At 39.3% G+C, this 27,591-nt stretch overlaps 1 protein-coding gene across 1 annotated transcript in view; it reads right to left on the bottom strand.

The window, feature by feature from the left end:
* LOC122798817 overlaps nucleotides 1–27,591 on the bottom strand; it is a 3,666,270-nt gene that overhangs the window by 806,019 nt on the left and 2,832,660 nt on the right. Inside the window, exons 17-18 of the mRNA XM_044067940.1 lie at nucleotides 25,207–25,315; nucleotides 5,237–5,370 (exon numbers count right to left, since the gene is read on the bottom strand). Of these exons, the coding sequence (XP_043923875.1) occupies nucleotides 5,237–5,370; nucleotides 25,207–25,315 (243 nt within the window). The remainder of the gene's footprint in view (nucleotides 1–5,236; nucleotides 5,371–25,206; nucleotides 25,316–27,591) is intronic.

Here is a 27,591-nt window from a genome sequence, read left to right as displayed (position 1 = left end):
CTGAAGCTGCTGCTCTAGATGCTCCCTCTGAAACATGAGAAGTCAACCTAGTGGAAGCATTGGATAGGGACTGAAGTGTGGCCAGTTGCAAAGAAATTGTCTTTTTGTCCTCTTCAGACATGGGGCCCAGAGATTGTTTTGGAAAACTGCTTGATCAATTCCCTCTAACATCTTGTCACATGTGACAAATAATTCAGAGACCTGAGGACAAAGGTTGCTGAAGCATTAATATGTTTTCTATATCTGTCTAACACCCTAGACTCCCTGTGAGGGAGATGGACAGAAGAACTCTGTTCAGCGAGCTCTGTTTTAGTAGCTACTGCAACCACCATAGCATCCACTGGGGGACTACTTGCTCTAATTAGCCTTATCTTTGGGTGCTATGAGGTACTTGTCAGGGTGCTTGGGAATAGGCTCAACAATGTCCAGATCCTTCTAGGCCAGGCAGGATCTAAGGTCTACCATCTCATTCACCAGGGAGACTACCCAAATTGTTGCTAAGACAGTTTCAAAAGCCTCAAGAAATACTGAATCTTCATGGCAAGAGGGGATGGAAGACCAGCCACCTTTCTGTCTCAGAAGTTCAAGTATTTCACCAAATGAGACATCATCAAGGAGTGACCTGTGGGACCCTTCTGCTTCATCAAAGTCAGTGTCTTCGTTTAATGACTCTTGTGGAAATTTGAGGTGTCTTCTCATACATGTGCACTTCCAAGGGGGCTCTTTGTTTGGACGCTCTAAAGTTGACTCAGAAGCACTTGTTGAGCCCTGAATGAGGACAGTCTCAAGGCTTGACTGGACCAGCTGTCCCAGTGGGACAGGATGAAAAGACCCATCTTCCACAGAAGACAGCTGAGTTTGGGGTGTTTCCAAGCGGTGCAAGGATGTATTTTCCCAAGAAGCAGAAAAGCTCTCTCCATTATCTTGAAAGCTGAAACCAAGACAGACTAGAGCTCATCCCTCACTCTATCCAAAGAAGCCTGTGAAGGATGAAACCCAATTCCCCATGGTTCCAGCCTTGAAGAAGAGGTCAGAGCCAAGTTGTCTAATGCTGAGGATCCAAGAGAAGAGATGGCTCAAAGAACATCAGAGTCAGTCCCAGTCTCCCACATCCAGCTGACACTATGGCTCTGAGATCCGATCAGATCAGACAGAGTATAAGCGATCTGGATCAACAAAGGTGTCACAGTCAAGAAGGGCCAAGTCTTCTGAGCCAACAAAGACATACTTAGAAGTCTTGCATCTGAAATCTCCAAAACCATAGGATGAATCAGTGTAAGAGTTAGAGGTTGGGTCTATGTAGTAGGAAGGCTAACATTTCTGATGGGAGATGGAGCCAAAATAACACCCAACAGTATCTGGGTTCTGAGAAACTTTCTCATTATCCTATCCACATCCACTTCAGAGAGGTTCCTAGATGACATGAGGAAGGGTGAAGTGGAACGTGGATGAGAAACTCTTCCATGGGTGTCCTGCAAAAATGGAGAATAAAGTCTAGATGTTACTGGTTCTGGAGAGAACCTAGCAAGAACCTGAAGTGACTTTAGCTTAGGTCTGGCTGGATCTGATCTGGAGGACAGAGCAGAAGTCTTTGATTTCACAGCAGCCAGAGACATACAGGTGCACTGATCCAACATTTTAGGAGTTTTCTCTGGGGGAGTAGACCCTAAAGAAGTCACAGGAGGAGAGAAATCTTAAAAGTAAATCAACTGATCTTTTACCTTCCAACATTTTGAATATATAATTTTTATTGACTTTTCCAACAAAATAATATAGCATACATGTGTCATATAAACGGTAGTGTTAAAAGAGAAATAGCAATTAACAATGACACAACTGCAACTGTTATGTACTCATCAATGTATATGATAACTACACAAGTATCTGCTTTTCAAAAACTGTTTAAAAAGAAAAAAATATATACAATAATAACATAAGACCAGTCTTGTCTGTTGCAACCATACAGTTTCCAAGTTTACACTTATCATCTCCCATCAAATGTCCAGATGATCTTATAATTTCCTTCTTTTGTTTAGATTCCAACAGAATTATGTCACACAGTTAAATTGCTGGCTTTTTCTCCATCGTGTTCATTTTATAATGTTACTCTGTTCATCTTATCAATTTTAAATATTCCATATATACGCTTCCCAGTCTGGTAGTGTATGTTCTCCATTCCCTCTCAAGCACAGTTTTTGGAACAAAAGTTGGTATTAATCTCTTAATAAGCTTTTCTCTTTTCCATCCTACTTCTTCTCTTTCAATTCCCAACCTAAAGTTTGCCAAGTCCATGTTAGAGGTTTATGAATGTTTTTCCCATCCCTTTATCACTTGTTGCCCTCTCTGCTGTATCCTCTGACATTCCCAAAATGTATATATCATTCCTGCCTCATTTGCTTCACACCTCCAGCCCTTTATCTTCACATGCCCCCTACCATGCTATATTTTATTCTGATTGTTGTACCGTAAGTGCAATATTCTCATCTTTTGGTGCAGTGTGTAGGGACAGTTTCTGAGAAAATGGGCTTTTCCCATGGCTGAGTGCATTCATCATGTGTTACTCCCATTTGTATATTTTCCTTACTTAATCATATTCTATCATGCCTAGCTCTTCTTTTTTTCACTTCTGTTGTCTGATATCTTTATATTTCAAGCCTTTTCTTCCTTTTTCACACTTCCACATTTTTCCACTGAACCTCAATGTTGTTTCCTTTGAGTGCTGAATTAGCACATTTTACAGAAGTATTTATCAGTGTATTAAATGCTTCAAAATGTTCATCTCTGACGTGAAATTGATTTTGCAGTTTTATCACACATTAATCTTCTTTCCTCTAATTCAATATTGTTGTTTAAACTGCCCCATTCAACTATTTGCTTCAAACTTCTTCCCATTCTATTTGTATTTGTTTATGTATTACATTTTTAATGTCTGGTTAATCCGATATTCTCTTATACACAGCTGATGTCATATGCCCTAACTTTAGCCCCATCTCTCAATTCCATCTTAAAGTTCTCCAGACTGGAACTCTTTACAGGGACAGTTCCTCTTCTTTCTAAATTTTGCATTTCCCATCTTCTTCATGTAATCTGATTCACTGTGCCAGGTTAAATGCCACAAACTGAGAAGGGATATGAATCAATCTCCATCCCCCATCTGTGATTAAATACCACAATCTGAGAATGGAAATGTATCGATCTCCATCCATCCTCTGCAATTAAATGTCATAGTCTAAAAAGGGATATGTATAAATCCCCATCCCCCATCTGTGGTTAAACGACATAATCTAATATGGGATATGTATCAATCCCCGTCCCCCTCTGTAGTTAAATGCCACAGTCTGGGGAGGGATACATATCAGTTCCCATCTCCCCTTTGTGTTTAAATGCCACAATCTGAGAAGGGATATATATCAATCCCCATCCCCCCATGTGTTTAACTGCCAGAATCTGACAAGGGACATGTATAAATCCCCATCCCCCTCTGTGGGTAAATGCCACAGTCTGAGAAGGGATATGCATCAGTTCCATTCCCCCTATGTAGTTAAATGCCACAGTTTGAAAAGGGATATGCATCAATCCCCATCCCCCCATGCACTTAAATGCCACAATCTGACAAGGGATATGTATCAAGCCCCACCCCACCCCTGTGGATAAATGTCACAATCTGAGAAGAAATCCCCACCCCCCTCTGTGGTTAAATGCCACAGTATGAGAAGGGATATGTATCAATTCCCATCCCCACCGTAGTTAAATGCTATAGTCTGAGAAGAGATATGTATCAATCCCCAACCCCCATGTGTTTAAATGCCACAATCTGACAAGGGATATGTATAAATCCCTAACCCCCTCTGTGGTTAACTGCCACATTCTGAGAAGGGATACGTATCAATTCCCATCCTCCCTCTGTATTTAAATGACACAGTCTGAGAAGGGTCATGTATAACTCCCCATCCCTCACCTGTGGTTAAATGCCACAGTCTGAGAAGGGATATGTTTCAATCCCCAGCCCCCCCTTTCGTTAAAGGCCATAGTCTGAGAAAGGGTATGTATCAATCCTCATCCCCCTCTGTGGTTAAATGCTACAGTCTGAGAAGGGATATGTGTCAATCTCCATCCCCCTCTGTGGTTAAATGTAACTGTCTGAGAAGGGATATGTATCAGTCCCCATGCCCTCGTGGTTAAATGTCACAGTCTGAGAAGAGATGTTTATAAATCCCCATCCCTCTCTGTGGTTAAATGCCACAGTCTGAGCAGGGATATGTATCAATTCCCACCCCACCCTGTAGTTAAATACCACAGTCTGATAAGGGATATGTATCAATCCCCATCCCCCATGTGTTTAAATGCCACAATCTGACAAGGGATATGTATAAATCCCCATCCCCCTCTGTGGTTAAATGCCACAGTCTGAGAAGGGATACGTATCAATCCCAATGTCCACCTGTGGTTAAATGCCACAGTCTGAGAAGGGATATGTATCAATCCCCAGCCCCCCGGTGGTAAAATGCCATAGTCTGAGAAGGGATAAGTATCAATCCCCATCCCACCTCTGTGGTTAAATGCCACAGTCTGAGAAGGGATATGTATCAATCCCCATCCCACCTCTGTGGATAAATGCCACAATATGAGAAGGGATATGTAACAATCCCCATCCCCCCTCTGTTGCTAGTATTGGGGACACTGTATTGGTGTGCCTCACCCTCATATTCCTCAAGTAGAACCTGCATCTTTTCTACTAGTGTGTGTACTTATCTCAGTGGTATATGCCTGATTACACATATTATGTATTTATTTATTTAACATTTGTTAACCGGGAAAGTCTGAAATGTGTGGAGAGAAAATAGTCTGGATAGCCTGTACCTTACCTAGCTTAGTGAATGCTCCTATTGTCTCTATCCTTTAACAATGTGTCTATTGTTTTATATGAATTCTTCAGCTTTCTTATAAATGTTCCTTCATACTAGTGTCCTACAAGATATGAGGGATATTCTGCTTCTTTTATGTCTTTTACCCCACCTCCTCCTTTCTGTTTCCTACTCTAATCAAGATTGTTTTATTGTGGTTTCCAAGATCTTCTGCAATCTTTAAGACACACCAGCATCTGAGGTCTCTTAAATAAGAAAATACTTTTGAAGCTATAAAATATTCACATAGCATATACATTTCTGGAAAACATGCTTTGAATTACAGCAAATAAAGGAACACTACCATTGTGTTCAGTATACAACAAACTTACCCGGAGAAGTTTTAATTCTCTTGTTAGACTGTCTCCAACTGAGTTAAACATCCTCTCTTTTTCACTGTCAATGAAGTCGCACATACATGTTGTCATTCGCTGTAAACAGCCTTGACCACGCATCTCTGCACAAGCTAAAAAAATGCAGTAAAGACTGTTAGACTTGCAGTAAAGACAGCCTTGAAAGCAAAGACAACCATGACTGATTAGCCCAGTGGGCAAGACAAAATAGATTGCCAACTTTAATCTCAGCTACATGCCTAGAACTTCACAAATAAGATAATCTTTTTGCATTCTCTAGTTAGATTTCTCCATAATACCACAATCTCTAGTTCTTGGTTAAAATGAAAATAAATAATAATTTAATAAAATAAAATTTAATAAAATAAAATTTATTTAAATAAATAAATAAAGTTCTCAACAATCCTTGTGTTAGCAAACTAGCAAGAAAAAATAAAACAACCCTGTTTTCAGAATTGTAGAACCTGGGGGATATAACAGAGTCTTTGATTATGAATGTAATATGGGGTGCTGGAAGCATACCTCTCACCCTCTTAGAGCAAGAAATTTGGACAAAGCCATAAATAATGGGGGGACAAAGGCAAAAAAAAATAGGGACAATTTTTAAATATTGCTCTTACAGACTTCTAAAGTTGATGGAATGCATCAACATGAATTTTCTGATTAGTATGAAGTCTGAAACTCAAATGTCTCTCATTATTTTCTGACTTTAATCATCAATAACATGCCAGTGATTTGCCAGAAAAACAATGTTTTAAGAAGAAAAGAACAAAAATATGATGCATAAATGTGGACAGTTGAGAGGTATGGGTGGAATTGTCATTTGTAACTGAATGGTGCAATGCCTATGCTACCATCTCTTACACCTTTACATACATACCAAGTAACATGCCTGTCTCAGCCTACAATCATGTTTAATTACTTACTTGACTCTTAACTAGATAAGTGCACTAATCCATAAAAAAATTTTTCTTATGACCTAAGGGAAAATAATCAAAAGATAACCATTTGTTGACAATAGATATCATTTTGCAATTTGCTAATTTGCACTAAAGCTTAATGACTTAAAACTTATATTAGTTGTGAAGAGTGAAGGAAAATAACCCTCTACACACACAAACTCACGTGCGCGCGCACACACACACACACACACACACACACACACACACACACACACACACACACACACACACACACACACTAGGATTCCTGTTGACAACATAATATCACCTAAGATAACTTCTTTTAAAATGAACTTTGATTACTGAATGGAAGAAGATGTTTACAATATTGCATTTAATGAATCAGTCTTTCAAATCAACCTTTGAGCCTGAACAATCTTATGAAATTAGGAAAAACCTATGAGGATTAGTTACCCATTTAGTTGCAACTGAATAGTTTTTGATGATGCAAAGTAAATATTTAAATACCATTAAAGATTATGTAGAGTAAATATAGTTTACTAATTTTTAAGGTACAGAAATCAGCACATGCTGTTTTCTGATCTTCAAAATCATGCTGATTTGAAAACACTTTCTGAGTCCCTTGCTCTACTACCGTATTAATCAGAAAATAAGACTGGGTCTTATACTTTTCCCCCGCTGAAATACGCATTAGGGCTTATTATCAGGGGATGCCTTATTTGCCCCCCCATACAACAATCTACATTTATTGATTTATTCATGTGCACAAATCGACATTTATTTATGTACACAAATTGACATTTATTTGGTACTTCTCCATTATTGGGCAATAGTTCTACGTAACGCATTAGCAGTTGTGTGAGAATTCTACGTAAATAGTGCAACAAATATTTCAACTTCAGAATATCTACACCTTGGCTTTCACATTGCAATATTTCATACTTAACAGAAACTGCAGAAAAATTTCAATACATGTGTATTGGAGAAGGGGAATAAAACAGGTGAATAACTGACACTTTTTGAGTGATGATTCCTTACCCAAACCGTACGAGAAGAATAATGGAAAGTCGTAAAAATGAAGTCTAGGAGCTAGTGGCATTATTTTGTAATTACCCCTCAATAATGAAACGTTACCTTAATACAATAAAGTAAAAAACTGACAAGAGCTTGCCGGCAGCTGAAAGCAGAAGCAATCCATTCTGTTGCCCCGATAACGGAAAAGTTATTCAAATACAGTCATGTTATCTTCTTCTTCTGGAACATTGTCATAAGTCTCCAACCCCCGAATTCCAGCCTGAATTTCTTGTGACTCCATTTCCTGTAGAACCATTGACCCCAATCTGTCATGCCTAGCAACAGAGCTATCCTTAAATGAGCACTGCTTGTCCATGTAGCCTGCTTGTAGTGCATTGGCAACACAACTGTCAGTGATTTTATCCCATGAATTCTTCACCCAAGTCATAACCTCTTGCAGGCTAGGCATAACAAAGTTTCCACGCTGATTTCTCTCCATTATATTTTCAATGTAGTCATTAAGTTCCATGTGCAAATGGTCATCATCATAGGATCATAGGAGGTTACTAGGCTAATGACCCTAGGGCCCTAACAAGCCTAGCCAAGTTTTACCCTTATTTCCATGATCAGCACCTATCACCCTTGTCCAAGAGAGACATACATGGAACCCATGAGGTGAACTTACGGTGACCCATCCAACCATCCAGATTGCATATGAAGAAGGCCAATGAGGTGGTCTACTTGACATGACGCGGAAGTCTGTTTCAAAGGTGTGGTAACCTCTGGGAGACAGGTCTGTCCCTTCAGCAGGTTCTATTAATGTCACATACCAGGTTAAGCCCATTAGAGTGAGTAACCCATGTATCATTTGACTTATGGATATGCAGCCTTTCCAATAAAGCAGGGTCAAAGATTGCTACAGGTGCTTGGAAAGGTACATAACAAAAGAGGTGTTGTACTCAATTATTGGCCTGATGAGGGAAGAGTAAAGGGAGGTTATTACATCTTTTTTTTTTCTGGAGGCAATGCCCTTACTTACGAGATGAGAAATACAGAATGCCCTTCTTACCACTGTGGAGACACGGTGATCAAAGTTAAGGTTGCTGTCAACCTGTGTGCCCAGGTCTCTCACCACTGAGTGCGTACTTAGGGTGTTATTATTGATGTGGTAGCTAGCAGGAACATCACTCTTACCGAAAGGGGTGCTAATACATTTTTTTGCATTGAGTTTAAGGCCATGACTTTGGCACCAGTCATTTGTTTGTGTAAAGCCCTCTTGTAGGATGTTAACACTGTTTGGAGATTCTATGACTGCTCCGAGTTTGCAGTCATCAGCAAACTTTTAAGCCACAGACCTTTAGTTTTAGCTTGCACTTCAGAGAAATATATTCCAAACAGTAGGTCCTTGAATGGCTTGTTTATTGCAATATCAAGAGTCTGGAGATAGACAGTCATTCCTGCATCAGGAATCATTATTTGATCTATTCTTCTCTATGCAAGGAAGTTCTTCATGTCTTTAATATGGTGAGTGCTGGCTGAATCCCAAACTAGCAGACCTCTTTCGACACCTCGCAGAACAAGTGGCAGCATTACACTGACCCACTTCCTTATAACTGCTTGTGGGCACCAGGCTTTTTCGGTTTCAAGAATGTAAATGCCTGAAACACATTCAATCTTATCTTTCTTGCCCTTTTTAATGATTAGAGGTGATGTTTTCTTTCCATCTAGACGAATTGCCAAAATACAGGAAACACGTACACTTTTGTAACCAGAGGAGGGAATGTAAATTGATGAGGCACCCCTCTGATCAATTGTTGTTTGAGATCCTTGGCCCATAAACACTGCAGTTTCATCCACAGCAATCATGCTGGAGAATTGGTATTTAGAAAAGTCGATACCATCAATAAAGGACTTGAATGCAAGTGCACGTTTAATAACTTAGGTATCTTCCAGCTTGAACAGTGTTATCGATCTTCTTAGAGACAGTACATAATCGCTGAAGGAAGCCATCCAGCCAATGTTGTGAAGCTTTGAATTCTTCTGGGGATATTTCTAACTGTGGTGCCATTGCAAGGGCAAATGCTTGAATATCAGCCCTGCGGACAGCCAAAGCCTTTGCTCTCCTGTTAGCAATCCATTCACAGATGATGTCTTCCAGCTTAGGAAATAATGGTTGGTGACCTGATCCACACTTGCACTTCTTAGCATTTCCCTCATCTACCTGTTGACTGAGGTTATCGTATGCTACTCGCTATTTTCGGACCATTCTGACTGTGCATTCTCTTTGCAGAATGCCATCAGATTATTTCCCCAGGAGTCCTCCATGATTCCTTTCCTGTACTTGATGGAATAGCTCTTTCTTTCTGCACTCATCTTGTCTGGGGGGGGGGTTTATTGAAGACTTACGAGACAGTAGTGGCAACACAAATTGGTGACAGTTAAGAAGACACAACCACACCAGTTTTTTTATCAAGTGCACACGTTTTACATGAGTTGTCTGTACTTTGACCAGAGTACACTTGCCAGTGTTTATAGGCCATGGATCTCAACCATTTGTGAGTGAGAATTAGGGTTACAGTAAGAACCGTGGAGGACTCCTGGGGAAAGAATGTTACAACTTTCTGCAAAGAGAAGAATTTGGGTGTCCAAATGGTCTGAAAATGGCGAGCAGAGTACAATAACCTCAGTCAACATGAGTCAATAATATTATTATTTTATAATTCAACACGTCCATGATGTGTTGTTGATGATCTTAACTGGAACTTATTTTTGGGGGTAGGGCTTATATCATGACCACCCTGGAAAACCATGCTAGGTCTTATTCTCTGGTTAAGTCTTATTTACGGAGAAACACCGGTAATTAGCTTGTCTGAGACAAGACAAGATGTGATGGCCCACTATTGGAACAGTAATCAAGGAGCCTGAATCATCACCACTGGCACTAGTTGGGGACGTACGCCGGGAGGTACACACACAGTATTTCCAGATGCAGCTTTCTACATCAAGTGTAATTCCCCTTAAGAGCACACATAAACCACAGTCAGTCCGAGACTGGTTTCTCACTCTTTCTCCAGAACCCCAATAAGACTCCCCACTGGCACAGCTATAGAGTTGAGATCTCAGCTGAATGACCTAGCCAAGAACTCCAGTACCCTCTCTGTCCAGCCAGTGCTTCATGCCCCTGCCCAAGTAGCTGATACACACATTCTTTGAAGTTTGATTTACACACACACACACACACACACACACACACACACGGAAAAGGCTGGCACAGGTTTATTAGGTATGCCCCCTTCTGCCCAGACTATAGGGTAGTTTTCACTGCCACCAGTCACTCCTGTCATCTACCTTAAGGCTCTTCCAAGGGTACCAGATATACTGAGTGATATTAATATTAATACAAGTGGTAATTTGATCAAGAGCAAGGCTATTAGGATTGGCTCACACTGTGTCACCAAATAAATATGCAAGTACTCTCAAAACTTAAATATCTCCACACAGTCAGCCACAATGAAAAGTTTAAATATATTTAATAATAAATAATAAAATAATCTGACAATACTCAATATATATTCACAGTGACATCAGAGTTCAAAATCACAGGAAATATTTAAAACAATATTGCAGGACAGGCTCAGACAATTAAAGCTATCTAAACACAAACTTTTTTAAAAGTGTGTGAAAGGGATCTTAGGAAATTATGTGCGTCAAACAGCACTAACAAATGGTTTAATTTATCTGAGTTAGAGAAACAAGCACTATTACAGTTAACAAATGATAAAACACTGCGCATTATGCGAGGGGACAAGGGTACAGGATTAGTCTTGATGGAACAAGAAGAATATATTAAAAAAATGGATACTACACTACATAATAATGAGTTTTTCACCCCAGTAGACATACAGACAGTAGACACACACTTTACCAATATTGACAAGTCCTTGAAAAGTCTACAGATTACTAATGCCATCTCTTTAGAAGATTACATGTTTTTGTCAGTCCCCTCACCTAATCTAGGGAGATTATTTGGTATTCCTAAAATCCATAAGAATGCTTCTAACCCACCGTTTAGACACATCATTTCTAACAAAAAAGACAAAACTGAAAAAAATTGCGGAATACTTAGATGCAGTTTTAAACCCTTAGTACAAAAGACTAACAACTATTTAAGAGATTCATGGGCTTTCTTAGACAAACTATTCCACAAAAAAGAAGGGTTATCTAAATGAATTTTAGTAACTATGGATGTAGAAGGGTTATACTCTAATATACCTCACAAAGAAGGTATGCAACTTTTCAGATTATTTCTTAAATACACCACCTTCTCAAAAATTAAAATTAATACACTATGCATTTTAGTTGAAATAGTAATGAATAATAACTTCTTCTTCTTTAATGGACATATATACAAACAAACCAAGGGAATAGCTATGGGTTCAAAGATAGCACCTGCTTTTGTTAATATTGTCATGAGCACATGGGAATTAGAAAAATTAAATACCTTGAAGAACTTTAATCGAGTACACATTTATAAAAGATTTATTGATGATGGGTTTTTTTTGCGTGGCAGGGTGACCAATCTTCTGTAGACCTTTTTATTTCTGATTTGAGAGAGAGTTTAGGTTTTTTGAACTTGATTTTGTCTGGAATAGGGTATTCTATTTCCTTTTTAGATACACAGATATACTTACTACCTCCTAATACAGTATGTTCCACAATACATAGAAAAGAGACCTATAAAAATAATCTGCTTGATTTTACTAGCTCCCATCCATATTTTATGAAAAGGAACCTTGTCAGAAGTCAATTTATTCGCATCTCTAGAATTATCAGTCAAGATTATGACTTTCAAAAGAATGCTGTTTTATTAAAACATGTTTCTTCGAAGAAATTATCCTCCATCTCTTATTAACAATATATGTAACAAGATCTCTAATGAGAGACACACTAAATATTTACCTATTTTACTACATGGTTTTACACCTAATACTTCAAAACCAAATAATATTAACAGAACCCTTAGTTTCCCATTACCTATCTCTAGGGACATGTCACAAATTAGAAATGTCATCTCGAATAACTGGGATTTATTAACCGAATCACAATTTATGTCAGCTGCTATTGGCACTGCACCTACCTTTTCATTTAAAAGAACCAAAACCATAAGAATGAGTTTAGAAAACAGAGATTTACCTTTTCTTATTAATTCTACTTCTATTTCTAACTCTCAAAATGGGATGCATTCATGTAATAAATGTGTGGTATGCCCTAACATTTTCATAGGATCTCAATACACATTCACACATTGTAATTATACTATTAAGTTTTCAAAATATTTTTTCTGCCATTCTACAGCAGTAGTATATGCAGGTATTTGTGCATCTTGTAAAGCATTTTATGTAGGTAAGACTACAAGAAAACTTTCAGATAGAATTAAGGACCATCTCGGAGCCATCAGGGCAAAGAACTTAAATAATGCCCTTGCTAAACATAGCATTTTTTGTACTTCTTTTAGTAAATTTTACTTCATAGTATTAGAACAAGTTGATTGTTTTTTTGGAGATTGGGAATTATATTTAGAACTAAGAGAACTTAAATGGCAATTACTGCTTAATTCAGAAACATACCCTGGACTGAAGGAAAGTGTTAATATTAAATGCGCTTTAAAATGGAAGATTTAATTCTATTTTGACAGTTGTTCTCTTTCTACAAAATGTGTTTTCATCCATCCTTGACCTTTGACACACTTGTAAGTCACCATTTGCACAGTTATATGAATATTCATGTCTCCTACATGCATATTTAGTGCGCACACTGTATATTTGTTCAATGATAAGCTAACACAAGGGAGTTTTTATTTAATATTCATGCCCCTGTCATTCATATGTATGTTCATGGTTATTGTGTTAAGATGATTGGCACAATTTAAATATTGTCTTGTACTATTGGTTACTGTACTAATAAGTTATAAGTAGTTCATTGGCTTTTTGTTAACATGTGATCTAGTTACATATAATGTAAGTATTGTTGACTATAGGTTATTCTGATGAAGCTTTTCCACCTGAATAAGAGCGAAAGCTTAATCATCTGTTCAGTGTCTGAGTTTTTATTTCCGGTCTACTAGCTCAGTGTTAATCACTACGCCTAAAAGAAGTTTGAATTTATATAATTAAGATTCTTCTAGTGCACAGTGTTTATTTATATTTATATATATATATATATATATATATATTTATATATATATATATGGGTCTACTGCAAATGGCCAAATTCCCACAATTTTGAACTTCATATGGCCGACCCCATCTGACTGAGTTTGTGAAAGCTCGACTGGACTGCATGGAGATCTGCATACAATGCATAATGGCAATATTTCCCATTACTGCACTGTAATGTGATGTCGGAGTTGGTATATTTAAGTAGGGGTGGGTGTGGGGGGCAGGTGGGCTTGCCCCCCTGCAAAATACTGATTTTATCAGTATTTCTTTTCTTTTTTTCCAGTCCAGAAAACCGGCTTTCACGATAATGCACTTTCGGTAGTGCAGTTTCGCTCTTATGGGTGTCGTTGCTTGTTTGAGATTTTGGGATTTCGAGCAAGCAACATAGACCCATACATACATATATATGTGTGTATATATATATATATATATATATATATATATATATATATATATATATATATAGATCATATTTAACTATATCTAGCCATAGATGTCTGCATATGTACAGACATAAACAGAACAATTTCATATACACAGGTGTGCACTCACATCAAAATCCAACACAGACACATATAAACTATAATTAATAGACAGATAAAGGTGGCCCATATCCATTTAAGATGCAGATGGAGAGCAATAAAGTAAATTACAAACTAAATTATGCATAATCATAAAATGCAGACATTGTGCAGTTATAACTTCATGCAAAATCAAAATGGGACTGTAAATGTGTGTGTGTGTGTGTGTGTGTGTGTGTGTGTGTGTGTGTGTGTGTGTGTGTGTGTGTGTGTGTCTGTGTGACCCTTTACTGCCCTGTTACCCAAACACGTAGAAGACATAGTCTTAACCTACCAACATCTCAACTGATTCTATCATTGAGTTGATCTTCCCTAGCAGTTTTAACTTGTTTGTGTCTGAAGACTACACAGACGTACATATACTAAGTTATGTAAGTATATGATGCTGTGTAATGCGCCAGTTATATAAATCACACTTATCTCTGCTTGATTGTTTACTCCAACCTCTGAGTAAGTGTAATATGAAGTATATACTTTCCTGATTTATAACAGAAACTACATCAGTTCACATTTGGTAAAAAGTCCATCGATAGAATATTTTGGTAATGATTAAGGAGGGTTTCCATGAAGATGAAATGATATAATAAAGAAGGTATGAGGTTCATAAAACTGGGTACCGTCACTGGAAATTTTACAAATGGCTTGAATCACACACAATAAAACTTCATTGATTAAGACTTTGCTGTTAACAAGCTAGTCTTTGTGATACTGAATTTGATTTTGCTCAGCCTTCATTTGGCTACTGTATGATCTTGAGCATGTCACTTAACAAGACAGTGCTTGGGGCAAATGGGAATTTGGGCTGGGTCCTCAGTGGTCTCCTGGCATGCAAGTCTGCTAATTACTAATTATGGTGTGGACAACTGGAGGACAGCAAAAAGGTCAAGACTCAGAAGGCTAAGCCATGAGGCACATATATATCAAAGAAACCTCAACACTCTTGGAGTTACAGCTGAGATAATAATGTTAGGTGAAGGTATGAAATGAGGATTAAACTGCACTGGCATATATTTCTGCTGTGGAAACATTCCTGAGGAAAGCATTGAAAGAAGCTATCCCTCCAGTCGAGTGATCTTTCACTGCAGCATTTTTCAAAAAGGCATGAGCTAAATGATTAGAAAATATAGCACAGCTGACAATCCAGTGGAAAATTGTTTATTTCACAATGGGCAGCTCTTCCTTCTTTAGAGGAATTGAGTTGAATAGTTGTGTGATGTTACAGGAGTTAAATGCAATATCTCCTCTTCCAGTGCCACCAGTTATATTACAGTTAGGGCTGTGACAGACCTTAACAACTTATGATGAATACACACTAGTGCCTCATGTCATGACCAGCATCTGTAACATCTAAATAATCTTTACACTGTACAACTATAGAATCAGGTTACAATCATTGGCTCCACATGGTTTTCCATACCTCAGGGTGAGTCCATTGTCGTTGTCATCATCATCATCAGCCCTCCTTTCCCCATTTTCTGCATGTTGTTAGTGTGTTGCATCAACTATCACCATCTCTTTTACTCAGTTCAGTTTCACTGCACTACCTTTCTTTGTCAGTCATGCCTGACTGTCGCAGGTCTTCTCTCACACAGTCTAACCACCTCTTTGCTGGATGCTCTCATTTCATCTTGTCTCCTTCCTCTGTGTCCCACGTCTTCTTAACCAGGTTGTCTTCTGCTTCCTGCACATGTGCTGAACCAACTTAATCTCTTCTCCTTGACCATCTCTGCAATTGGAGCTACTTGTCAAACCATTGTTTTGTATTCCTTACTTTTCAGCTTCTTTAGCATTCTTCTGCCATATACTACCCCTGACATTCTGTGCCAGTGGACTACAGCACCTTTAATTCCTGCTTTAACCTCCTTATTCTGACCTCCCTTCTCTTCAGCCACCCCTCCCTGGCACTGAAAGATGTTAACCTGTTCCACTATTTTCCCTTCTATTTCAGTTGTCTGCTTCTTCTGATTTCCTCCATTTGGTGCCATTACAACTGCCTTATCTATATTTAGTTTCATCCCACTTATCTTCAGTTTTGCATTCTGTTACTCATGTCTTTCACTGATGTTTTTGCTCAGACTATCTTGTAAAGCCGCATCATCTGCATACAGCAACTCTGTTGATCTGACCCCTCTGACCTGTTTGCTAACACAGGCCATCACCAATATGAACAGTAGTGGACTCAAAACTGAACCTTGATTCACACTAACTACCACTGGGAACCCATCTGGGAGTACGATCACTGTTTGAACTTGTGCCATTGGATGCCTGTACACAGCCAGCAATAACTCTACCAATGCTTCTGGGACTTTGAGCCATCACAGGACTATGCAAATCAGCTTTCCTGAGGCCTTATCGTGTGCTTTCTCCAACTCTAAAAATGCCCATTTGGACTCTTTCCTCATGTCTAGCTTCTCCTCAACTATCTGCCTCATCACAAACATCAGGCTGGTTGTGCTGCATTCTGATCTGAATGCAAACTGCTTGCTTCCTTCCCATCCACTACTCTGCATATTCTTTTATCAATCACCCTCTCCAAAACTTTCATGTAGAGAGATATATTTGTTTGAAATCTCTGCACTGCCCATGGTTTTGCCTGTCCTCTTTCTTCTTATACACTGGCACTAGTATGCTTATTCTCCAGTATCCTGGGATATGTTTTTCTCTCCAGTCTGCTATGAATACCCTCAGGACCCATTTCTCCGCTAACTGATCAAACATTTTTTAAACAACTTTATTAAAACATAACTTAATACACAGGCACAAATACATTAATAGAAAAGAAAAAAAACATATTAATGTTTCCATTTAAACATATTATACAAGTTTTCTTGTTTTATAACAACTGTCTTTCAACCATTATATACATCACTCCATTTCTGCCTTCTCTTAAACTTTACTCCTTCTCTTGAACATTATTCTGCATGCACTGTTCCCACAAATTCCATTTATTTCTATTAATTTTCTCCATCACTTTTCTAACAATCCCTCTTCCAGTTCTTTCTTCTCTTCTACAGTATTCAGCACTTCAAATAGCATTAGATTAGATTTTGAGTTCCTCTTTCTAGTGATTATTTTTTGGCAGCCAAAAGAGTTAAACAGAATAAGGCCTAATTATGACCATGCAATTCAGATCCTGTGTCCCAGCTCAAAATAATCATATCATTGGGGGGCTTCCAAGATGGCTGCACATTGAGTAACAGCTTAATTCTAGCTCTCCCAGTGTGAAAACAGAAACTCAGCAAAGAAGGACTTTTGTATTTGTGGGTATATTTCAGTAACTGGCTAATAAGTGTACTGCCTGAATGCCAGGAAAAAAGAAATACAGAGGACCTGGAAAAAAATCATCTGCAAAAACTGAGTAAGAAACACTGTCTGGGGAAAGTTCTGCAGCTGTTCAGCAAAATGCAATGGAATCTCCAGACATAACTTCCATTAACCTGCAAGAAGATATAAGACATTTGCACACACAGCTGGTTAAAATAAATAAAACACACTGATGGAGTACATCAACACAAACAGCAAAAGGCTGGAAAATTGGAAGAAGCTTTAAACAGATATTCAGATGAGGTGATAAAGCTGCAAAAATCAGAGGTTGAAATGAAGAAAAGGCTGGATGAATATGAGACTGCTCAGGGAAAGATGTTTAAAAAAATAATAGTATTGGAGGACAGAGCACTTACGGAAAACCTGAAAATCTGATGTTGTTAATCTTCTTCCCATTCATCTCTGATGGGTTCGGTTCCGAGCCCACGGAACCAAGTCAGCCTAATACCAAGCTCGCATACACCAAAAACTCTTGAGCTAAGCTGCTACCCACAATGCCCTTCTCCCAGTTACCTCAGATCTCATTTGCCGCACAGCCATATAGCAGCGTTTCACCAAGCTCTCCAGCTAAGTGTTACATTTTTATAAAAATTTACTGTATTTTGAAATTTTCTCTGTTCTAACTCTTTCTCTACCGTATTATCCATACCTAGCTCTACCCACGGATATCTTTCTCTACCATCGTTAGTAAATACCTTTCCTTACCCGTGTGGTATTCTTAATACCATTGTTGGTATTTCTTGCTTTCTTTCTGTAACTTTTTTGGATCTGTTTGATTCTGTATTGGATATGTCTGACAAAAAAGGGACTTAGGGGTTTAAAAATTGCACTTCCTGCAATGGCAAACTCCCCAACAGCGACTTACATGATGATTGTGTTTATTGTCTGGGCGTTTCCCACTTGTCTGTGAAACCTCCTTGCCAGATTTGTCTCAGTTTCAGTCAGTGGATGCTGAATGAAAGGAAAAAATAGGTTTATTTTGAAAGGCCTACTTTCTTTACCTTTCTCAGAGGCCCTTTCTGGGATGGAGGTCTCAACTCCTCCATCCAAGGACAAGAAACGTCTGCATTCTGATCCCTCTTCACTGGCTGGTGATAAGGGTAAGTCCCACAAGCATACGGCCCACAAGTCTTCTACGGAGCATAAGATCGCTCTCTCGGCTCTGACCATTTTGTTCCGAGCTCGGCTCCAGTGGCCTCTGTGGACATTACCATGACTTCTACCTACGGTACTGACTGCAGTAACAACTTCGGCTCCAGCATTATTGTCTGCGGTAACCTCGGCACTGACCTCACCGCACTGAAATCGGTCCCGACTACCTCCTTGGAGCCGATAATGACTTCTACCCCGGGTATTTCTGTGGCTCCAAGTCCTTTCTCGGCACCTTTAGTGCCTCTACTACCTGTCTCTAAGTTGGAATCTTCAGTGCCGACATTTCCAACACCACGGACCCAGTACTCCCCGTCTTTGGACCCATTTTCTGGCCAAGCTTATAGCCCTTTTTTGGTTCATAGGTTAATACTAGGCTAACTACCCTTGCGGGCCATTTTAAGCCTAGCCAGTTTTCCCTTTTGAGATTCAAACCCTGTACCTTGTGTTTGTAAGGCAAACACTTTAACCATTAGGCCACTCTCCCAACCGACCTGACTCCCCTTCCAGAGTGTCTGTAAGGTCCACTAGGAGTCTTTCTGAATTGGATGTGTTGCACCTGTTCGATCAGCTGCTGACAGCCAGAGGGATTACAAATTTTCCAAAAACTCATCCCACTTCGGGTTTTGGGTCTATTGCCCCTATGACTCCTACTTATTCTCCTCTCTTGGATCCTTTGGTTCCGAGGCCCATAGTTCAGACATCCTTGGTGGGAACCCTTTCTTCGGCGCCAACACTGACTCTCTCTGAAGCTTCGAGGCCCTCCCCCTTTGGGTTTTTGTTCCTACAGAACCATCCCTTCCTCAATCTCATGGTTGGGGGGGGTGGAACCCTCAGCTCCCAGTATGGTTCCAAGTTTTTTATCGGTTCCGTCCTCAGATCCGGGAGTGACACCCGCCCTGATCTTGCTTGAGGCTCCGTCTCCAGGAGCGGGCCGCGCAGAGCGGGGTGTGATCTGGGTTCTGAGATTGTCTTCCTCAGTTCTGGGCTCCCATTCCTCTTTGAGTGGACCGGCTTTCTGGGTGATGGAGAGGGTGCTTGCTTCTGGAAAAATTCCTCCTACGTTGGATCTTCCCTCTGCTCCCTCTGAGCTACAGATATCATGGGCCACCTCCCCAGGACACTGAGAGCACAAGCCTCTAGAAACCCCTGCCCAGGGTAATCTCCCTTCCGAGTCTTCTTCAGATGTTCCCACTGAAGAACCCCCTCAGAAGAAGGCGTATAAGAGGAAACACCTGGACTCCCCGGAGGAGTCCCTCACTGAAGATACGGATTATTATTTCCACTCCAGGGTTTCCATGGATGACATTTGCACAGCAGCCATTTGGGCTAAATCCCATACGTTCATCAAACATTACAAATTGGATTTAGTCTCCAGGGGAAGTGCGGCCTTTGCCTCAATGGTCCTCAGGAATGTTCTTCCATAAAGGCCACCCAGGTTTTCAAGTAGCATTAGGATTCTGTCCCATCAGTGATGAATGGGAAGAAGAGTAACAATATCAGATAAAGAAATTATGTCTTACCATAATGTTCCATCTGTGTTGTTGATATTCTTCCAGTCATCATACCCTCCCCCAATGCCCCACCAAAGGCTCCTGGTGGATCTTCTGGGTCCTTGTGGTGTTTCAGGGTTTCTGCGCAGAAATGGCCTCTGCTTTTGCTTTTATATGTTGCATGCAAACTCAATGTGAGGTAACTGGGAGAAGGGCATTGTGGGTAGCAGCTTAGCTCAAGAGTTTTTGGTGTACATGAGCTTGGTATTAGGCCGACTCGGTTCCAAGGGCTGGGAACCAAACCCATCAGTGATGAATGGAAGAAGATCAACAACATGGAACATTATGGCAAGACATAAATTCTTTTTTTCAGCTATACCAGAGAAGTTGGAAGTAACAGACTGCGTTAATTTTATGAACACACACATAAACAACTGGACTGGTATTCCAAATTGGTTCAGCAATATCCATATCTACTGGGACATGATAAAATAAAATATTTAGGAATATGGATTAAAAATGATTCCAGTGTGGCAGCTAAAGATATGTGAGAAGAGACTAAACAAAAGATAATACAAAAAATGAGAAACTTGGAAGCTCTGTTATATGGATATGGATAGTAAGATACAAGCAGTTAAAATGCTTTTAGTTCATTTAGTCTTATACACAGGTCAGGCACATTTTTATCAACCACAGAAGTTGTAGATAGCAATTAATAAAGAGGTGAAGGACTTTATCTGGGAGAGGACGACGGTAAGAGTCAAGTGGGATAAATATATTCTTGCAGGAGAACAGAGCAGATTGGGATTTCCTGATCTGAAGGGCTATTTCAGAGCTACACATTTAAGGATCATATACATAGCACAAACAGAAAACTATAATTCAGAGTGGAAAGGGATGATGATGAAATGGGGCAAGCTCAAGAAACAAGGACAGACTGGGATCTTGGATGCAGACCTTTAAGCAGAATAACAATGATCATACAGAATATTATATCCATAAAGTAGCAGAAAGTATTCTAAGAACTAAGGAAACACAGGACTGGAGAAATGAGATTCTTTTGATAGGGATGACTGCAATTAGGGATATATAGAATAGGCAAGAGGGGGCTGGAATTTACTGGAGAAAACTGGCAAAGGAACCAAGATATTGGAGGCAAATAACTACAGAGAGACAGATGATGGAATGGGAAGACAACAAGAATTTATTTGGACTACAGGTTAGAAACTGACTTCCCTATCGAGGACTGATATCAGAGTATAGGCAAAGAGAAAGAAATAGGGGGGTCCTAAACAAAAGACCAGCACTGATAGAGTTTTTTATAGACTCTAAAACAGAAGCTGCCATTAAAAAAAGAATAATTAGTAGAGCATATAAAATATTGCATGACAACTATAAGAATCAATCAGAGGAGGTTAGAAAGGATTGTGAAGAAAGAATGGCTAAGCAATTAAGATATTCACAAAGAAATTATGGGAGGATATATGTATGTCTTCCAAATATGCAACAAAATCTAGAAGATTTAGGATTTTTGCTTGGAAATGTTTATGCAGATTGTTTTTTTAAACCCCAAGTAGACTCCAGTGACTCCAAATAATTTTTCCTCAGGTGGACAGCAAATGGTGGAGTTGTGATGGGGAAGAAAGAGGTAGTTGGGAACATATTTTCTGGGAGTGTGGTGAGCTGGAGGACTTTAGGGATTCCCTGCAGGATGCATTGTCAGGGATGCTGGATGGGCAGATTAGTGTGTCAAGGGAGATAACTTTTATGAGATATGATACAGAATTGGAATTGTCAAGACATGGTATGGCCTTGCTGTGACTAATTATGATGGCTGCCAAAAAAACAATTACTAGAAAATGGAAATCAAAATCTAAACCAATTATACTAGAAGTAGTGAATATAGTGACAGAGATAAAACAACTGGAATTCAGATCTTTAGAAAAGGATAGCAGCAAACTACACAGGAAAAAATGGGAATAGTGGGAACAATACATACATAGGAGGAATGAGGTTTACAAGAAGGCGGGACTTAAATGAGCTATGTAATGTTTGACTGAAAATGACTGGGTAGATTATAGATGATGTATAATGTTTGTAACTGGGAGTGTGTCAGTATGGGTTGTGATGTAAAATGCTTGCAAATGGGATTGTGTCGGTGTGATTTGTTTTCATTTATATAAATATATGATTGTCTATGTCATAAGTGATGGTTTAATAAAGATGATTTTTGTTTAAAAAAGGAAGGAATTGAATAATCTATGTAATGTTGCTTAGGTTATATGATATATAACAATTTATGTGAAGTACAATGTTTGTAAATGAGAACTTGTTAATACAGTTTGATTAGTTTTATATAAATGTAAATTTGCATATGTCACAAGAGATAATTCAATAAAGGTGTTTAAAAAATAAAATAATAATTTCCTTAGTTATAGCAGTTTGCTCACCCAATCTTTCTGACAGAGTACTCTGTAGGGATTTTGTTAAAATCTGCCAGTTCATTACACTCTCAAAAAACATGCTCACGGTTACCTCTGTCTTCCAAATCACACCTCCAACATTTGCTATCTACTTGAAGAAAAATATTTGAAGTCTGCATGGGTTATAAAATACCTGTACAAATACTTCCAAGCAAAAAAGAGCTATATATATATATATATATATATATATATATATATATATATATATGGATCCCCTTCACTACACCGACATGCCACAACGCCGACACACAAAACACCGACACCAAAAGACCGACAACACACAATACCGACAATACACACAACCATACATGCACTAACCTTAACCCAAACCCTAACCCTAAGGTCCGACACAACCGCACACGTACCCTACCCGCACCCTAACCCTAACTCACTTAACCCACCCCTAAACCTACAGTCTGTCACTATCGCACACACACCCTACCTGCACCCTAACCCTAACTCACTTAACCCACCCTTAAACATATAGTCCGTCACTATCGCACACTTACCCTACCTGCACCCTAACCCTAACTCACTTAACCCGCCCCTAAAACTACAGTCCCTCACTATCGCACACTTACCTGTCCGCTCCCTAACACTAAATCCCTCACTCTATCGCACACTTACCGAGTCCGTCGGGTTCTCACCTTGTCGGTCATCTGAGTCGTCGGTCTTCTCGTCTCCTTCTGTAGAGTGTCGGTCTTCTAGCATTTCGGTGAAGTGAAGGGGATCCATATATATATATATATATATATATATATATATATATATATATATATATATATAATGTCCTCCCACTGTTCGCTTGTAAATTGCTTTTCCAGTTTCTCTTCTCAATCATTTCTAACCTCCTCTGACTGATTCTTATAATTATCATGCCATATTTCAACTGCCCAGCCAATTATCCCCTTTTGAACAGCAGCTTCTGTTCTATATTTAACTATAAACTCTACCAGAACAGGTATTACACTTAGGACCACCCTATCCCTTTTCTTTGTCGATACTCTTGATCTCAGTCCCTGATAGGGAAGGCTGTCTCTTACCTGCAATCCAAACATCTTCTTGACCTCATCCCACTCCATTACCTTTCCTTCTCTAATTATTGGCTCCCAATACCTTGGTTCCTTTGACAGTTTTCTCCAATAAATTCCAGCCCTCTCTTGCCTATATCCCCAGTTGTAGTCATCTCTATCAGCATAATCTCTTTTCTCCATTCCCATGTTGGCTTAGTTCTTAGAATATGTTCTGCTACTTTTTTGATATAATATTCTGTATGATTATTGTTATTCTCCATAAAGGCCTGCATCCAAAATCCCTGTCTATCCTTTTTTATTGAGCTTCCCCTGTTTCAGCATCATCCCTTACCACTTTTAATTCCAGTTTTCTGCTTGTGCTATATATAGGAGCCTTAACTGTAAAGCTGCCTGCTACATTAGTAGTCTAGACTTATGTAAAATTATGTTAAACTTCACTTTATGCTGCTATTCTGTTCTGATATAAACGTATTCTCTTAAACTGATTTACTGAAGACAGATGGTGATAAGGAACCTCTTAACACACTATACTGAGAAGGAGAAGAATAAATTAGTTTTTTCTTGGGGAAAGCAGATCAAAACAAATGACATAAACAATTACCTGCAGGCATGGAACATACAACTGAAAGTAACACTAACAGGTGGCAGCATTACAGTGAGATGGGCAACACGAGGGTGCAGTGGTTACCATTGCTACCTCACAACTCTTCCTTCTCTGGCTGGGTTGCCTTCTGTGTGAAGTCTGTATTCCATCCCCCTGTTTTAGCATGGGTTTTCACTAGATGCTTCAGTTTCTTCTGTTATTCAAGTCAGGTGGTAAACTGCTCATAGACACTCATGCAAAGTGTGAGTGAATGCATGTGCCCTTTGATGAACAGTCTTACCGTCTGTAATTAGTTGTCTTCCTTGCATCCACTACATGTTGGAATAAGCTCCCACTGCCCCTCTGACCCTGACTAATATAAAGCAGGTACTGGTGAAAGAATGACTATATGAATAAATGGATTACACACAATCGTCAAATCACTTTTATCAACATTAACATAACTGTGATATTTTTATGAGAGATGGTTTGAAAGGATAAACACTGTCTTTGTTATCACCATGCACATCAACTAGCATGACTGAGTTCTGAATTAGAATGCATTTGCTTAAGCAGAAGATGTAGAACAGTGCTCACAAGACCCTAGTATTCAGCACTGATAGTGGTACCTGCTACTAAAGCAATGCTCTGCTGGTGCATGCTTATATTAACAAAAAAGATGCTTCTGTTACTAAAACATTGAAGGTACTAGCAGAAAAGTGGCAAAGACCTGCTATATGCAGAGAAGTAGAATACCACTGACTACTTATGCACATTTATACATACCTGCCTTTAACCTACAGTACCTTTATATAGCAGCCTCTCCTCTTTTTACAGTCACGTCTTCATTTATCTTTCAATGTCATTCTCCACAAAGTTAACAGAGGTGAATCAGCTGCACAGTAAAACAGAATTGCTAACAAAAGTACCAGTGAAGATAAACCATAAAAAGATGTGTATATGCAAATACTGAATACCTCAGCAAAATATCTGCAGTATCATACAGAAATGTAATACACTGGTTTGTGTCAGCAAATCAGTTAAGAGACATTGTCTGTTTCACTTTTACAAAATGTGGCAGAATGAAAGCATGCAAGCCACTAACAATGGCAGGAGTTCTAAACTAACCAGCAGTGTAAATCCATACCTTCATAAGTTGATTTCATGTCGGCTTGTACTGCTGGAGGAGGAAGACGGGAAATCTCTCGCTGCCTTTGATTTACAAAGGCTTCCATTTCCATGATGAAGTTACTTAGCTGTAAAAATAAAATACTCAATACTTAACGATCATACCTCTCAATCTCTGAGCATTAACATTCATAACATTAGCCTTTACAAATCATAGCAGAAAGTCAGAAAGAGGAGCATTTTCTTATTTTTCGCAACAGTAGATCTTTATATACCACATCCTAGGGGATATTTGTATAGGCTTAGTTTGTTTATTTTTTTAAAAATGGGCAATCAGCTGGCAGTACAGGGACTGCCTTACAGCTCTACAGATAGGACCATTTCAGCTGGCAATGGTCCAACAGAAAGAGAAGATGGAAACACAAGCTTTCTGAACACCTGCTGTTCCAAACCAAAAGCAAACTACACACACACACACACACACACACACACACACACACACACACACACACACACACACACACACACACACACACACACACACACACACACACACACAACATTAAAGGCCACAGTTAGGGCTCAGCAGCAACCAAAACACCAAACTATGTGTATCCAAAAAGGGTGGGTGCTGCCACTAAGGCAGTGTGCTCTATGTACATATGCTGTTCCAGGTAAGTAGGACTTCTGCAACTGTACTATGTTCAACAAACACACTGCAATACCGTCATTACGATAGAGTCCCAAAGCTTTACCAGCCTGGGAGAAGGAAAGATAAGGGTCCAGGATCTGAAGGAGAATGATCCTAGCTAAGCCTGTTGTGGATCTAGAAAAGGCATCCAGCTTGTAGTACTTCGTAAACTATGGACAGAGGACCAACTTTCTGCCTTTAGAATACTTCTAGAGTCTACTCCTTTCTAATATGCCACTGAAGTGCAAAAGCTCCTGGTGGAATGCACCTTTACTTTGCCTAGATTTGCCTTGTCATGGTATGTGTAACAATAAAACAATACCAGAGAAAAACCAATAAGCAAAGGTTTGCTTAAAGACAGAATGACCCTTCTTTGCCCCTACTTTCTAAAGGGTTTGTTGGGTCAGGGTAGTACCTGAGCTACCAATAAGCATCCAGGGTATGAAGTATACTCTCTCTCTCTTTTAGATTCTGAACAGAACACGGGAAATTAACAGACTGATTCAGATTGAATTCTGAGACCACTTTTAGCAGGAAGGAGGAGTTACTGGGTAACAGAACCCTATCCCTGCAGAAAATAAGGTAAGACTGTCCCACCACGAGAGCCTGCTGATCAGAAAGTTGTCTTGCACATTTCAGAGCAATTAGCAAAATAGTCTTCCATGTTAAAAGCTTCAGATAAGCCTGAGCAGAAGGTTTGAAAGTTGCTAAGGTAAATTTTTAGGATATAGATGAGATCCCACAAAGGAGGACTTTGCTTCTAAGGGGTCTTTTATGCAATACTCCTTCCATGAACTGTTTTACCGAAAGAAAAGAAGAAAAAGAAGAATCCATTGGCAGACAAACACAAACGGATGCTAAATACACTTTAATGGCTGCAGACAACAAGCCATTCTGAAGAAGCTCACACAAACATTTCAAGACCAGAGGGATGCTAACCTCAAGCGATCCTCCATTCCCATTTAAGCACCCCTTAGAAAACCTCATCCATTTGTAAGCACAAGATTTTTTAGTTGCAGGTTTTCTAGCCTCCTTTAACATCTGCTGCACATCCTCGTGACCAAGTACCTAAATGGAGTCAAGACTGAATCATCTAGGCTGTCAGTTGTATTTGCTCCAAACTGAGGTGTACCAGTTGCCCCTGAGACTGTGTGAGTAAATACAGAGTGTGAGGTAGCACATTTTATTTTTTATTTATTTTAAAATTATATTTTATTACAAAATAATAAGTACATGCTAATTGCCCTTGGGCAATACCATTAGAAGGGAAAAACGAGACTGTCTGTGCCAATAGGGAGTCAGCACAATAATATTTGTCATTTCTTTCTGAATCTTCCAGAAGTACCTCACGAATCATTGGAAGGGTGGAAATGGATACAGGAACATTCCCATCCAAGGGAACGAGAATGTGTCTGTCCTTCAAGCCTGGATGCAAGGATGTCTGGAACAGAATTTCTCCAGCTGTCTGTTTTTGAAAGGAGACAAAGATCTATTTGAGGCACTCCACGCATCTGGTCTAGATCCTGGAACACCATTGCCTTGGAATGCCTTTCATGCACATCTGCCCAGGATGTGTTTGGTCTGTCTGCCACAATGTTTTGCTATAATGGGATGCAGTTGGGAGACTAAGTTTAAGACCTTCTGCAGCAGTTCCAAACACCTAGATACAGACACAGACTCTGCACAGATCAGTAAGTCAACCAAGTAAGGAAA

This window comes from Protopterus annectens, chromosome 3.part1 (genome assembly GCF_019279795.1).
Source record: "Protopterus annectens isolate FY-2018-M chromosome 3.part1, PAN1.0, whole genome shotgun sequence".
Taxonomy (NCBI): domain Eukaryota; kingdom Metazoa; phylum Chordata; order Ceratodontiformes; family Protopteridae; genus Protopterus; species Protopterus annectens.
The sequence above is the reverse complement of the archived record's forward strand: the minus strand, read 5'-3'. Positions and strand labels throughout refer to the sequence as shown.